At 43.0% G+C, this 16021-nt stretch overlaps 1 protein-coding gene across 1 annotated transcript in view; it reads left to right on the top strand.

The window, feature by feature from the left end:
* The window catches only part of LOC136629092 (zinc finger protein 585A-like), a 37950-nt gene extending 23771 nt beyond the window's left edge, over nucleotides 1–14179 (top strand). Inside the window, exon 12 of the mRNA XM_066605213.1 lies at nucleotides 10750–14179. Coding sequence (XP_066461310.1) covers nucleotides 10750–13226 — 2477 coding nt within the window. The 3' untranslated portion in view covers nucleotides 13227–14179. The remainder of the gene's footprint in view (nucleotides 1–10749) is intronic.
* The last annotated feature ends 1842 nt before the right edge of the window (nucleotides 14180–16021 follow it).

The following is a 16021-nucleotide window of genomic DNA, read 5'->3' as shown; positions in this document are numbered from 1 at the left end:
GTTCCTGATGGCCGATGGAAGACTGTCTGCTGAATGTCATCTGTCAGGTTGGATTTTTTTCATCTGCTGTTAGCAAAATCTACATATGTGGCATGATCAGACACATACAACTTATCATTTTTCACAAGACCTCTTCCCGATCTGCCAGTTTGGTGAAACATGAGTGAGCGCGAATGAGCAGAGAAGCGTGAAGAGTGTTGTTTAGTTGAATTTCGTTTCTTTTTACGTTACATTGTATATCCCCACTAGAATGTGCTCCATGCTTGGCAATGCCATCCAGTCTGCATCTTGTGTGATGTATGCAGTCCTTGAATAGCTGATCGAAGGTGCATACTGTTGCGCAAGATGCATGCACTTGGAAGCCCAGAGCCTGGATCTAAATGAGCAGCTTGCAACACGGAGATCCATTGACAGCATGGAAAGGAGTTTGCTGCTCACTGTACGGACACTCACTGGGGTAGATGTGGGGATGGATGGTAGTTCAGGAGAGCAGCATGGGCAGGCAGCTAGCTGGGTGACAGAAGGAGTAGAAGGAAGAGAACCAGGGAGGCCAGTCCTGAACTGGCTCACCCCAACAAGTTTGAAAAGTCGGCAGATGAGGGGGATGTCATTACAAAGCTAGCACTACTGCAGCACGATATGGCCTTTGACTGTCGGGGATGTCTGCTCCAGTAAAGAGGGAAACGGAAGTGCAAGGCAGGCTAGACAGCTGCTGGTAGTGGGAGGCTCAATTATTAGGGGGACGGACAGGGCAATATGCCACATAGACTGGGATCATCGAGCGGTGTGTTGTGTTCCTGGCACTCAAGTTTGATCCATTGGAGATCAGGTTGACGGATTACTGGGAAGAGCTGTCATTATAGACATCTGCACCAATGAATAAGTCAGAGGTTGATGGAGGACCCTTAAAAATGATTTCATGGATCTACGATGTAAGCTTAGGGCAAGGTCCTACTAGGTAGTTTTCTCAGAAATACTACCTGTACTACAGGCCACGCCAGAAAGGAAGTGGGAGATTAGGGAGATAAACAAGTGGCTCAAGAGGTGGTGTAAGCACAAGAGGTTTGGGTTCCTGGAGAACTCGTCTGACTTTGCTGTCGGCTGCAGACTGTACCATAGGGACGGACTGCATTTCAAGGAGGAGGGTGCAGCTGTGCTGGCGTGGAAGATGGCTAGAAGGCTGGAGGAGTGTTTAAATTGGGCACCAGGGGAAAGGGTAACAAGATAAATAGTGGAAAGACAGAATGGAAATGTGTGTCGAGCGCGAAGGGCGTACAGTTTGTACTGACAGATCAGCAAATAGGACCATGAGTGGCATAACGAGTACAAATAATAACTGCAACCATATAAACTGTATGGCCACGATTGCAAGAAGTTTAATCAGTGAAGTGGATGAGCTTGAAGCGAGAAAGTCTCAAGAAAACTATGATATAGTGGGAAATACGGAAGCATGGCTTGATGATAAATGCGACTGGCGGTGAATTTACAGGGTTACAACCTATTCAGAGACTGTGAAAACCGGAAAGGGGGAGGGGTATATCTGTATGTTAAATCCTACTTATTGCCAAGACTACGAGAAGATAAAGGAGATGAACACACGGTATCTTTATGGGTAGAAATACAGGGAGAAAAGACTAATAATATCCTGATATGGGTTTTCTATAGGCCACCAAAAATAACAGAAGAAACTGAAACATTATTATTAAGGCAGACAGAAGAGGTGTCAAACTGTAATGAAGTCATTATTATGGGGGACTTTAATTATCCGGCTATAACATGGGAAAACGAAACCTGCAAATCTCACAAGGCTGATAAGTTCTTGAGAACAATTAAAGATAACTACCTTACCCAACTTGTGCGGGAGCCAACTAGAGGGAGGGCCACTCTAAACTTATTATTAACCAACAAACCAGACGGAATCATGGGGGTGCAGGTTGAGGGACACTTGGGAAATAATTAGCAGAATATAATAAATTTCCAGCTGTCATTCAATAGGAAGCCTTATCAGGGAGGGACAAAAATACTAAACTTTAGTAAAGCAAAATTTCATCAGCTCAGGATTACTCTCTGTAATGTTAAATTGGACAATGTCCTCAAAAATAACAGTGCAGGTGTCAAATGGGAGAAGTTTAAAAATACAATAATTACCTCATGTGAGCAGTGCATACCCTTTAAAAATAAAAGAACTACAAGACTGTAAGGGGGGCAATAGGTGAAAAAAAGAAAGCATTTAAATTACCAAAACAAGAAGTTAGTGAAGAAACGCTAAAATCATACAGGGGAAAAAAACAAACGATGTAAGGAAAAGATAAAAACTGACAAGAAGAAGGCAGAGAGACTGATTGCCAAAGAGAGCAAAAATAACCCTACACTATTTTTCAGTTATATAAACAGTAAAAGAATTTGTACTGAAAGCACTGGCCCTTTAATAAATAATGCAGGAGAAACCATAGAAGACGATGTGGGGAAGGCAAATCTATTAAATAGTTTTTCTTTTGCGAATTTATAACTTATTGAATGCCCAGCCTGACTTATCAGTCCCCTCGTACATTCGGAACTAGGAAAGAGAGCTGTTGATGACACTCACAGAGAAGCAGAGGCATAGGATTTATACATTAAACATAAATCTTCAATTTCTAGTAGTTTTCAGGAATCTGGATTCAAGATCCTCATGCGCTGGTACAGGGTGCCCTCTTGCTTGGGATATTACCTTCCTTTTCCCCCTATGTGTTAGAGATGTGGAGGAGAACAGGGTACAATGTTACACATATTTTGGGATTGTCCAGTGTTGGCTAGTTTTTGGTTGAAGTGTGACGAAACGCCTCCAAATTCGCAAGCTTCGTTCTACCCAATTCACCGGGGCTGTTCCTGCTGCACCTCAATGACATACCTCTGGCCAAAGGTCGGTGGTGCGCCATCTGGTGAACGCAGAAAGAGCCTGTATTCTTAGGTCATGGCGGCAGAGTGTGTCTCCCTCCATAGCTGTCTTGTGGTTTACCAAAGCTTTGCCACTTGCTATTGGGTTACAATACAAGGCTTATCGCAATTTTACTTTTCCTTTCTTCCTCCTCTTTCCACCCTTTTGTGTTTTTGTTTTGTTTTTTCCCTCTCTCTTCTCTTCGTGTCTGTGGTATTCTTCTCATTTGTCATTTTACTATTTCCCCCAGTTAGCAGTTTATAGTGGGAGAATATCTTTTTCTAACAAGAGAATAGATAGAGTTTGTAGACTGGGTGAAACTACCTACAGGTGGAGGTTTGACAAGGAGTGGATTGGGGACTTCCCCTTAAAGAGGTCCCCCTCCCCATCTCTCAGGAGTTGGAAACCCTCTACCAAGCAAAATCACATATTATCCTTGCAATTAGCTACTTAATAGTTCAGCAGCCCAACTCGGTGGATTTAACACATTTGCTTCGCTGTTTTGTTATGTGTATCTAGTAATGGAATTCTGTACACCATTTCTGTTATGGCGTGTTAATATTTCTGCAAATTTAAGAGTGATAAACTTGTTTTGAAAAATGGAAAATCTTATGAATAAAAAAATTTTATTTAAAAAAATAGCTTTTTATCTCGTATATTCACGAGAGAAAAAGAAATGTTACAAGCGATGCAAGGGGATAAAATGGACCCCCCCACTAAGTATCGCCTGCCTAATGCAGGAGGAAGTGCAGAGACGGCTAACAAAAGATTAAAATCAACAAATCGCTGGGCCTAGATGGAATCCACCAATGGGTTCTAAGGGAACTAAGTGACGTGATAGACCGCTATTTTTTATATTTAGGGACACTATTAAGACCGGGGTTGTACCATTGGATTGGCGCATTACCAATGTGGTTCCAATATACAGAAAGGGATCGAAAAGAGAGCCTGGTAACTACAGGCCGGTAAGTCTCACTTCAATAATTGGAAAAATATTCAAGGGGTTTCTGAGAGATGCTATCCTGGAATATCTCAAGTAAGAAAAGGGTATAACTCCTCATCAGCATGGGTTCATGAGGGGTCGATGATGTCAAACCAACTTGATCAGCTTCTGCAATGAAGTAAGTTCTAGGCTGGACCTGGGAGAGTCTATTGATCTTGTATATCTGGATTTCGCTAAAGCATTTGACACTGTGCCATAAATTGGTTGATTTATATAAAATGAGGCAGCTCGGTCTGGGCGAAAATGTGTGCAGTTGGGTAACGAATAGGTTCAGATATAAAAAGCAGAGGGTGGTAATAAATGGTTCATATTCTGATTGGGTCACCGTTGCTAGTGGGGGCCACAGGGTTCAGTATTAGGCCCCATTCTGTTCAATATATTTATCAACAACCTGATAGAGGGACTGCACAGTAAAATATTGATATTTGCAGACGATACTAAATTATACTAGATAATTAATAAAACGGAGGACAATGTACAGCTGCACATGGACCTAGATAGATAAACTGGACGCTTGGGTTGAAAAATTGCAAATTAAGTTCAACATTGATCATTGTAAGGCCATGCACATGGGCAGGAGAAACGGATGTATATACACTACCGTTCAAAAGTTTGGGGTCACATTGAAATGTCCTTATTTTTGAAGGAAAAGCACTGTACTTTTCAATGAAGATAACTTTAAACTAGTCCTAACTTTAAACAAATGCACTCTATACATTGCTAATGTGGTAAATGACTATTCTAGCTGCAAATGCCTGGTTTTTTGTGCAAAATCTACAAAGGTGAATAGAGGCCCATTTCCAGCAACTATCACTCCAGTGTTCTAATGGTACAATGTGTTTGCTCATTGGCTCAGAAGGCTAATTGATGATTAGAAAACCCTTGTGCAATCATGTTCACACATCTGAAAACAGTCTAGCTCGTTACAGAAGCTACAAAACTGACCTTCCTGTGAGCAGATTGAGTTTCTGGAGCATCACATTTGTGGGGTCAATTAAACGCTCAAAATGGCCAGAAAAAGAGAACTTTCATCTGAAACTCGACAGTCTATTCTTGTTCTTAGAAATGAAGGCTATTCCATGCGAGAAATTGCTAAGAAATTGAAGATTTCCTACAACGGTGTGTACTACTCCCTTCAGAGGACAGCACAAACAGGCTCTAACCAGAGTAGAAAAAGAAGTGGGAGGCCGCGTTGCACAACTAAGCAAGAAGATAAGCACAATAGAGTCTCTAGTTTGAGAATCAGACGCCTCACAGGTACCCAACTGGCATCTTCATTAAATAGTACCCGCAAAACACCAGTGTCAACATCTACAGTGAAGAGGCGGCTGCGGGATTTTGGGCTTCAGGGCAGAGTGGCAAAGAAAAAGCCATATCTGAGACTGGCCAATAAAAGAAAAAGATTAAGATGGGCAAAAGAACACAGACATTGGACAGAGGAAGACTGGAAAAAAGTGTTGTGGACGGATGAATCCAAGTTTGAGGTGTTTGGATCACAAAGAAGAACGTTTGTGAGACGCAGAACAAATGAAAAGATGCTGGAAGAATGCCTGACGCCATCTGTTAAGCATGGTGGAGGTAATGTGATGGTCTGGGGTTGCTTTGGTGCTGGTAAGGTGGGAGATTTGTACAGGGTAAAAGGGATTCTGAATAAGGAAGGCTATCACTCCATTTTGCAACGCCATGCCATACCCAGTGGACAGCGCTTGATTGGAACCAATTTCATCCTACAACAGGACAATGACCCTAAACACACCTCCAAATTGTGCAAGAACTATTTACAGCAGAAGCAGGCAGCTGGTATTCTATCGGTAATGGAGTGGCCAGCGCAGTCACCAGATCTGAACCCCATTGAGCTGTTGTGGGAGCAGCTTGACCGTATGGTACGCCAGAAGTGCCCATCCAACCAATCCAACTTGTGGGAGATGCTTCTAGAAGCGTGGGGTGCAATTTCACAAGCTTACCTGAACAAATTAACAGCTAGAATGTCAAAGGTGTGCAATGCTGTAATTGCTGCAAAAGGAGGATTCTTTGACGAAAGCAAAGTTTGATGTAAAAACAATGTTATTTCAAATACAAATCATTATTTCTAACCTTGTCAATGTCTTGACTCTATTTTCTATTCATTTCACAACGCATGGTGGTGAATAAGTGTGACTTTTCATGGAAAACACAAAATTGTTTGGGTGACCCCAAACTTTTGAACGGTAGTGTATACATATACACTAAATGGGGTACTGCTAGGGAAAAGTGATATGGAAAAAGACCTGGGGGTACTAGTTGACTGTAGACTTAACTGGCGCAATCAATGCCAGTCAGCTGCTGCAAAGGCAAATAAAGTCTTGGGGTGCATTAAAAGAGGCATAGGGGCGAGGGATGAGAACATTATCCTTCCATTATATAAGGCACTTGTCAGGCCCCACATGGAATACTGCGTACAATTCTGGTCACCGGTGCTCAGGAAAGATGTTGCAGTGCTTGAGGGGGTCCAAAGAAGGGCAACTAAATCTTCTATATATTTGTCAATATTTGTTTGGGCATCGCGCACAAACGGTACGACCGACTGACATGCAATTTTGCACATAGTATAAGCTCGACATAGAGAAGGTTATAGGCTAAAAAAAATTAGACATTTTGTTGTCTTGGCAACCTTGTTTGCATTTTTTGCCTTTGCTTGAATTTTAATGCAGCAACCCCCAAATTTGCTTTCACCAATAGACTCTATGTACTTGATTTAGTATTTCTGGTTGTTTCCAACAAGTATTTCCCACTAAGAGTCCTACTGAGCATTGAAAATTTATGTTTCAGGAAATATGTCCCCAGACAGGAATACATGGAGCAAATTTATGCACACCGGCCCTCATTTATCAAAACTGTCTAACAGTAAATCAACAAACAGTAAAAAACAGTTTTAGTTGCCCAGTGAAACCAATCAGAGAGCAGATTTTGCTTTACCTCAGTACTAAGAGAATTAAATACTGTTGCCCAGAGCAGCTTTCATTTTGTCTCGGCACTAAGAGCATTGAAAATTATGCCAATCAGAGCCATCGCTTCCTGGAGGCAGGATTTATGAATGCTGCAACCAGAAAGTGATGTTCTGTTGGCATCCGAAGCATGCAGGACGCGCGGTGGAGCTACAGAACTTTGCAGCCCTGCAGAAGCGACCCTCCTGTTACGTAATATATTGATTTACTTTTTTATGTGGGCTAACTAGGGCTTATTTTTCCGGTATGGCTTCTATTTCCAGCCTCCACGAAAATAGCCAAAAGTCAGAGTAGGGCATATTTTCAGGGTAGGTCTTATTTTTAGGGAAACCCGGTGTGTAGTTTAATCTGACATGCTGATGGTCAGACAGTACATATGAATGATTGGACCTACAATTAATTGGATCCATTCTGACCAATCCTTATCTCATGTATGACCCATGTAACAACTAGTCACACTTGGTTATAACACTGCTAATCCATCTCACACTAGCTGGTTACTGAACTGATGAGTTACATCTCAGTGTGGCTACGATGTTTGTGTAGTGCGGCCACCAGTCACACTCAGGCAAGTTAGTTTAAGAGCTCTGCATTTTCTGGCTGCCTGCAGCTTGGGCTGATAGATTCCTCTTTAATAGCTGACCTGCTGCACCAGCTTATTGTATGTAGGTGCCAAGGAAATCACAATGGTTAACAGGGCTTGGAAAGAGAGATTATAGCGCAAGGGAAAGTGGGGCTTGGAAAGAGAGATTATAGCGCAAGGGAAAGTGGAGGAAGAGTGGAGCTGCCTCAGCATTGTGTGAGTGTTACGCTATTGGAAAACAGGGTTGAAAAAAATGGGTTAATAAAGTGGCTAGTTATTAAAGGGATATTCCAAGGCCAAAGTCAAATTCCAAAATAGTCATAAATCATCTACAGTGTCATAGATAGACCATCCATTACCTCCATTACCATCCTCCGCTTTTTCTGTTCTCCTCTTCCTTCTGCAGCATCTGCTGTTCTTTGTTGTTTACACTAATACTTCCTGTTTACAGTCTTCCTGTGCTTCTCTACATCTCCCATAATCCCCTGGGCTGCATCTTTACCTGCTCACTTTGTATCCCCCGCCCACACACAGCTCATGAATACTAAATCCCACCCCCTAAACCAACAATGATCATTTAGCTGCTCTCATAGTTTCACAAAGCTGATTCAGAGGTAGAGCCTGTATCACCGTCACCAGCTATAGCTGCAATTGTGATATAAGTTCCTACAAGAGAACCATCGTAGTGTGCCGTGCCGCATCATGCTGTGAAATACTGTGTGACTGGACGCATCCAGCGCTGGCTCTGATTGGCTCAGGCGGCTGTCACTCAGCCAATTAGAACAATCTCTCGCTGGAAGCGGGGATTTAGAATCTCCGTTACCAGCAAAAGTTCCTCTGAAGGCTGACTAGTCCCGAGAGCGGACGGCAACATCACCTGCAAGGTGAGTATTGATTTTTTTTTGTTGTTGACTCTGGCAGTGTAGCTAGGACGTTTAGCGCTGCCAAAAGCCGGGTACCAAGTTCTGCTGCGTTTTTTGGCAGCACTGAAACCGCTGCCCATTAATTCCAATGGGCAACACAGGGTGGAAAACGTCCAACAATAGAACATGCAACGCTGTCAAAGCAAAGCATGCGTTTACAGCCTTATGGGAGCAGCCCCATTGAAATGAATGGGTGCGTTCAGCGTTTAGCGCAGCGCTGAAAATGAAGCGCTAAATGCTGTACAAAAATGCATGTGTGAGGGAGGCCTAAGCTGGCATTTCCAGCTTCCTTGGCTACGTTTCAGCTATGCTGAAAACGCAGCCAAAATGCATGCCAACGCTGCTGAAAACGCAGCATTTTTGCAAACGCCTGTGTGAGGGATGCCTTAGGACAGTGGTGGCGAACCTATGGCATGCGTGCCAGAGGCAGCATGTAGAGCCCTCCCTGCTGGCACGCATTGCCGTTGGCCGCTCACCACGTTATTGAATACCGGCAGGGGCCGCGGCTCTCCTGACGGTATTTACTAAGCAGCGCTACTAGCTGTGCTGATCCCGGAGCACATTGTGACGTCAGTGTGCTGCCGGGATCCTCCTCTTCCGACGCCTCCTACTTCGTTCCGCGAGAGCAGTAGGAGGAGGCGTCCAGCAGGCATATTAACTTTTTCCACACCACTTCTGCCCTATTCAGCAATTCCAGCAACCTGATTGGTTGTTTGGTGAATCAGCCAACCCAAACAACCAATCAGGTTTCTGGAATTGCTGGTGGGCTGTCACTGTGCTACTGGGGGGCCGCTCCGGGGGGTCACTGTGCTACTGGGGGGCCGCTACGGGGGTCACTGTGCTACTGGGGGGCCACTACGGGAGGTCACTGTGCTACTGGGGGGCCGCTACGGGGGGTCACTGTCCTACTAGGGGGCCGCTGCTGGGGGTCACTGTGCTACTGGGGGGCCACTGTAGAGTGTCACTGTACTACTAAGAGGCTGCTGCGGGGGGTCACTGTGCTTCTAGGGGGCTGCTGCGGGGGGGGGGGGTCACTGTGCTACTGGGGGGGGCGCTGCAGAGGGTCAGTGTGCTACTGGGGGGGCCGCTGCGGGGGGTCACTGTGCTACTGGTGGGACCGCTGCGGGGGGGTCACTGTGCTACTGGGGGGCCGCTGCGGGGCTCACTGTGCTACTAGCGGGCCGCAGAGGGGGGGTCACTCTGCTACTGGGGGTCCGCAGAGGGAGGGGGGGGTCACTGTGCTACTTTGGGGCCACTGCGGGGGGGGGGGAGGTAGGGTCACTGTGCTACTGGGGGGCCACTGCGCGGGTCACTCTGCTACTGGAGTCCTATGCCAAAACTTTTCTTCAAGACAATACACATACGGTTCCTCTGTAAGCACTTCCTACATTCCTTTGGGACCTCAATTTGGTATTGTATGCTTTCCATAGTCTTGTGTCCCCTGATGGAACAACAGAGAAAAGAGGATTTTTGTCTTACTGTAAAATGCCTTTCTTGTAGTCTTTTATTGAGGGACCTCGCATCCTACTATTTTTTTTCTCAGTTGTAGCACGTTCTTGGGTGGCTTTGTTCTGTTTTTTTAAGCTTGTACTTCTACTGCTGGTATAAAGGCTATTTACCCAAGTGCCTATAATCTGGGTATGACCTGCATAGGGGAGCCAACTTTTTTTTCTCAGTGTCATGCCTACTAGTAGTAGCAGCCCACATCCATGGTCTTGTGTCCCCAATAAAGGCTATGATAAAGAGGTTATACTTAAAGGGCAAAATGTTTCCTTGTATGTACCTTAAACTTGGGGATCTACCAAGAATGGGAACCTGAGCCTTGTGGAGGGCGGTGCTGTAAAATCTTTTGAATGTCCCTTTTTCAGATCCCTCAGAGGCCGCATATGATTGATGATAGACACAATTCGTTACTTATAAGGCCAGATTATCACATTAAGTTTTTACAGCTATTGTTTATGCAGATTCAGATGTTTTTGACCAACTCCAAAAACACAGATTGTAATAAGTTATTCAATGATTTTCCTTTTATCATCCTATTTTGCGTTAACTTTAAATAAATAAAATTACTTCTCACTTCTACTCTGATAAATTATGAACTTATAAAGATGGAGGCTTCACCACAGAAGGGGAAAACTGCAAGAGAACATCCTGTGGCCAAACATCATGCTTTACTGGTCCTCACTGTGAGCTTTATTGAATTATGATCTGTTTTTCCACCACTGTCTTGGTTAGTAAATGCTATGTGACTTGTAATTAGTAATGAAATGTAAGGTTATTAAATGCAATTTTAAGGTTTTTTAAAAAATAAAAAGTAAAATCAGCTTTATTCTTGGCAGATAACAGTATCGGGAGCTTAGAGGGGTGTCTGATGGCTGTAGATTGTAAAGCAGAGGATTGTGGTATCACACAAGATACATGTAAAGGACCTGCTATTATCCCAGATGCTCCATCATCTGATCCATCACAGACTGACAAGCAGAAGAAAAATCCCAAAAGAGGAGAACATCAAAGGGCTCACATGGGGAAGAAGTCCTTTTCATGTTCAGAATGTGGGAAAAGTTTTAGAGATAAATCAAGACTTGTCAGACATCAGAGAATTCATACAGGAGAAAAGCCCTTTTCATGTTCAGAATGTGGGAAATGTTTTGGATACAAACCAAAATTTGTCAAACATCAAGGAATTCACATGGGAGAGAAGCCATTTCCATGTTCAGAATGTAAAAAATGTTTTAGACTAAAATCACAACTTGTCAGACATCAGAGATTTCACACAGGAAAGAAGCCATTTTCATGTTTAGAATGTGGGAAATGTTTTGGATACAAACAAGAATTTGTCAAACATCAAGGAATTCACACAGGAGAGAAGCCATTTTCATGTTCAGAATGTGGGAAAAGTTTTAGACTAAAATCACAACTTGTCAGACATCAGAGAATTCACACAGGAGAGAAGCCGTTTTCATGTTCTGAATGTGATAAATGTTTTAGAGACAAATCAAAACTTGTCATACATCACAGAATTCACACAGGAGAGAAGCCATTTTTATGTTCAGAATGTGGAAAATGTTTTAAAGACACACCAGAGCTTGTCAGACATCAGAAAATTCACACAGGAGAGAAGCCGTTTTCATGTTCTGAATGTGATAAATGTTTTAGAGACAAACCACAACTTGTCAAACATTTGAGAAGTCACACAGGAGAGAAGGCATTTTCATGTTCAGAATGTGGCAAATGTTTTTTACTGAAATTACAACTCCTCAGACATCAAAGAGTTCACACTGGAGTGAAGCCATTTTCATGTTCAGAATGTGGGAAATGTTTTGGATACAAACAAGAATTTGTCAAACATCAAGGAATTCACACGGGAGAGAAGCCATTTCCATGTTCAGAATGTGGAAAATGTTTTAGACTAAAACCACAACTTGTCAGACATCAGAGATTTCACACAGGAGAGAAGCCATTTTCATGTTTAGAATGTGGGAAATGTTTTGGATACAAACAAGAATTTGTCAAACATCAAGGAATTCACACAGGAGAGAAGCCATTTTCATGTTCAGAATGTGGGAAAAGTTTTAGACTAAAATCAGAACTTGTCAGACATCAGAAAATTCACACAGGAGAGAAACCATTTTCATGTTCAGAATGTGGAAAATGTTTTAGAGACAAATCAAAACTTGTCATACATCACAGAATTCACACAGGAGAGAAGCCATTTTTATGTTCAGAATGTGGAAAATGTTTTAAAGACACACCAGAGCTTGTCAGACATCAGAAAATTCACACAGGAGAGAAGCCGTTTTCATGTTCTGAATGTGATAAATGTTTTAGAGACAAACCACAACTTGTCAAACATTTGAGAAGTCACACAGGAGAGAAGCCATTTTCATGTTCAGAATGTGGCAAATGTTTTTTACTGAAATTACAACTCCTCAGACATCAAAGAGTTCACACTGGAGTGAAGCCATTTTCATGTTCAGAATGTGGCAAATGTTTTTTCCTGAAATTACAACTTGTCAGACATCAGAAAAGTCACAGAGGAGAGAAGCCATTTTCATGTTCAGAATGTGGCAAATGTTTTAGACTGAAATCACAACTTGTCGTACATCAGAGAAGTTACACAGGAGAGAAACCATTTTCATGTTCAGAATGTGGGACATGTTTTAGAGAGAAAGCAAAACTTGTCCGACATCAGAAAAGTCACACAGGAGAGAAACCATTTTCTTGTACAGAATGTGGGAAATGTTTTGGAGATAAATCAAGACTTGTCAGACATCAGAGAACTCACACAGGGGAAAAGCCATTTTCATGTTCAGAATGTGGGAAATGCTTTTCTATTAAATCTGATGTTGTCAGACATCAGAGAAAGCACACAGGAGAGAAGCCATTTTCATGTTTTGAATGTGGAAAATGTTTTGCAGATAAAACACAACTTGTCATACATCAGAGAAGTCACACAGGAGAGAAGCCATTTTCATGTTCACAATGTGGGAAATGTTTTGCAGATAAATCAAAACTTGTCAGACATCAGAGAACTCACACAGGAAAGAAGCCATTTTCATGTTCAGATTGTGGGAAATGCTTTTTTATTAAATCTGATGTTGTTAGACATCAGAGAAAGCACACAGGAGAGAAGCCATTTTTATGTACAGAATGTGGGAAATGTTTTGGAGATAAATCAAAACTTGTCCAACATCAGAGAAGTCACACAAGAGAGAAGTCATTTTCATGTTTAGAATGTGGGAAATCTTTTACCCGCAAGGCATATTTTCTTAAACATGAAGGAAGTCGCACATGTTATTGCGTAAAAAAAAATTGACTCTTCATCTTACAAAATGCTTTCCAGTTTTCTAAAAATTAGGGGGGCTTAATGAGATGGGACATCTCTCCTGCGGCCCGACAGATTTACTATAATTTGCACCAAAAAGTATTGAACATTACAACACAAATATACACCATCAGGTGAAAACTTTATTTTCCACGAACTTTGATTGCCAAAGAATGTGACTTTTTTAAATTTTATTTCTATTTTTGAGATTTAAGAATCTTTATTTGTATAGCGCCAACTTATTCCGAAGCGCTTTCAAGCATGGGATAACACAGACAATACAACAATTACATGTGATATACAATCAGTTTGAAACAAATGCGGTAGAGGTGATATAGGAGGTACAGGGGGGGGGGGTAGATAAGGCATGGAGGAACACAGGCAGTACAGGAATTACATGTGGAAATGAGTTATTAGGGAGCAAATGGGGGTGGAGTGGTAAAGAGGTGCAAGGGTAGAGGTCATATGCGATAGGCAGGGGGGAATGTGTGGGGAGCCACCATATGGAGGGGCAGGGTGACTAGGTGAGGACATTTGGTGCGCCTCCTATGAAGAGGCTAGTTTTTAAGGCACGTCGGAAATTTCATGCATCGGGGATTGTCTGGATGCCTTGGGCTAGAGTGTTCCAGAGTATCGGTGCTGCTCTGGTGAAGTCCTGGAGGCGAGCATGTGAGGTTCGTTTTAGAGGGGTGTTTAGTCGGAGTGTATTAGCAAAGTGGAGTGCGAGCTAGGTGGTGTACTGACAGAAGGGAAGCGATGTACGGTGGAGTGGGGAGGAACGGGGGGGGGGAGATCTCTCTCCCCCCTGCTCACTCCCGCAACTCACCGCTTACCCCCGCCGGGGGTAAAAACTGCAATTCTGTTTCTATTTTTATTTTTACAGCATTCAACGTGTGGTATCAGTAACATGTTCATTTTGTTGTTTGGGTCAGTAAGATTACAGCAGTAGCAAATTAGTGTTTTAATTACATTTTCACAATAAAAACACTTCACAAAAATTTGCATTAACCGTTTCCAAGATGTATGTCATGTTCTGGAATGCTGACTATTCCATAGGTGATAAGGTACTGGAGCAGTCAGGACAAACAGAGCGATCCGGATTATATAGGGAAAGCTGATTGGCTGTCAAAGCTGTCAACACAGCAGCAGACAATAAACCAACCATCTCAGCCTACAGCAGCTGGGATTTATTATCCTTAGAAAGGGAACCGCTCTTTTTTTTTCTCACAGGAAGGGTCCACTTATTCAGTGGCTTTAGTAAGAGATGTGGAAGTATAGAGTGTTTTCTCAGTACTCTCTGCACTCCTCACACAGCATGCAAGTTGGCGCATGCGCTCTTTGCCTCTTCACCCTGCAGTTTTGAGAGGGAGGCAAACACCACTGGTTTAGGGATGGAGAAGACTGTAATTTTCAAAATGTGGGTAAGGAGGCAGATTCCTTTCACACTTTTGTAGCTGACGTGTTGTCTCATTCTGTTCACCCCTCCTCCAGCTGGGTCACAGAGCTCCCCTTTCTGGGCCTCCTTCCCCTAGCACTAGTGCTCCCATTCTTTACGCTATACGCTGAGCAGCAGTGGAGTCCCCACAAGGAGAATAGGAGTGGAATTGGAAGCGTTTACACTGCTTTGGATTTGGCCCGCAATTCTTGAAATACAAAGTAACATAGTATGTTAGGCCGAAAAAAGCCCCAGTAGGTAGAAACCAATTTATCCTCATTCTTTGGGGAAAATATTCCTTCCTGACTCCATAACGGCAGTTAGATTAACCCCTGGATCAACATTTGAGATCAACAACCCTTCTGGTTATTTAATGTTTATATCCTGTAATGTTGTACTGCTCTAAAATGACATCTAGTCCCCTTTTAAACTCCCCTATTGATTTTGCCTTCACCACTTTCTCGGGCAGAGAGTTCCACAGTCTCACTGCTCTTACAGTAAATAACCCCCTTCTATGTTGGTGATGAAACCTGCTTTCTTCTAGACGTAGCGGATGCCCTCTTGTTACCGTCATAGTCCTGGGTATAAGCAGATCATGGAAGAGATCCTTGTATTGTCCCCTCATGTATTTATACATAGTGATTTGGTCGCACCTTAACCATCTTTTTTCCAGGGAAAATAGTCCCAATTTTGATAGCCTCCCTGGGTATTCCAGTCCCGTCATTCCATGTATTAGTTTAGTTGCCCTTCTTTGAACCGCCTCCAGCACTGTAACATCTTTCCTGAGCACCGTGACCAGAATTGTACGCAGTATTCCATGTGAGGCCTGACAAGTGCCTTACATAGTGGGAGGATAATGTTGTAGTCCCTCGCCCCTATACCTATTTTAATGCACCCCAAAACGTTATTTGCCTTCACAACAGCTGACTGGCATTGGATCCAAATTATTTATAAATCTCCAACAGCCAATGTAGCAGCAAGTGGTATACTGTCATCTAAATTCCCATTATCCCGTGCTAATATACATGGCTGCCCTCTATCCCCGGCCATATTTGCCATAGCAATAGAAGCACTGGCAATAAGACAGCTTTGCACCCTGGAAATTACGGGGTTTTGGTGGGAAGGGCAAGAAAGTGTAGTAGGCCTGTATGCAGATGACGTGATCCTACGTCTTCAAGTCCTGGGACAATCCTTTCTCCAAGCTATTAACAAAAATACATTCTGTCAATTTTCAGGGCTCCATATTAACTGGCCCAAATCTGCCATCATGTATACCACTCGAGACTCACCCAATGAGTCTCTTTTGCCTCCAAGTATGGCCTGTCGGTGGTCTCCAGGTGTAAATATTTGG

Source organism: Eleutherodactylus coqui, chromosome 5, assembly GCF_035609145.1.
Source record: "Eleutherodactylus coqui strain aEleCoq1 chromosome 5, aEleCoq1.hap1, whole genome shotgun sequence".
NCBI lineage: Eukaryota > Metazoa > Chordata > Amphibia > Anura > Eleutherodactylidae > Eleutherodactylus > Eleutherodactylus coqui.
Note: the sequence above shows the minus strand (reverse complement) of the source record. Positions and strands in the feature narration are given on the sequence as shown.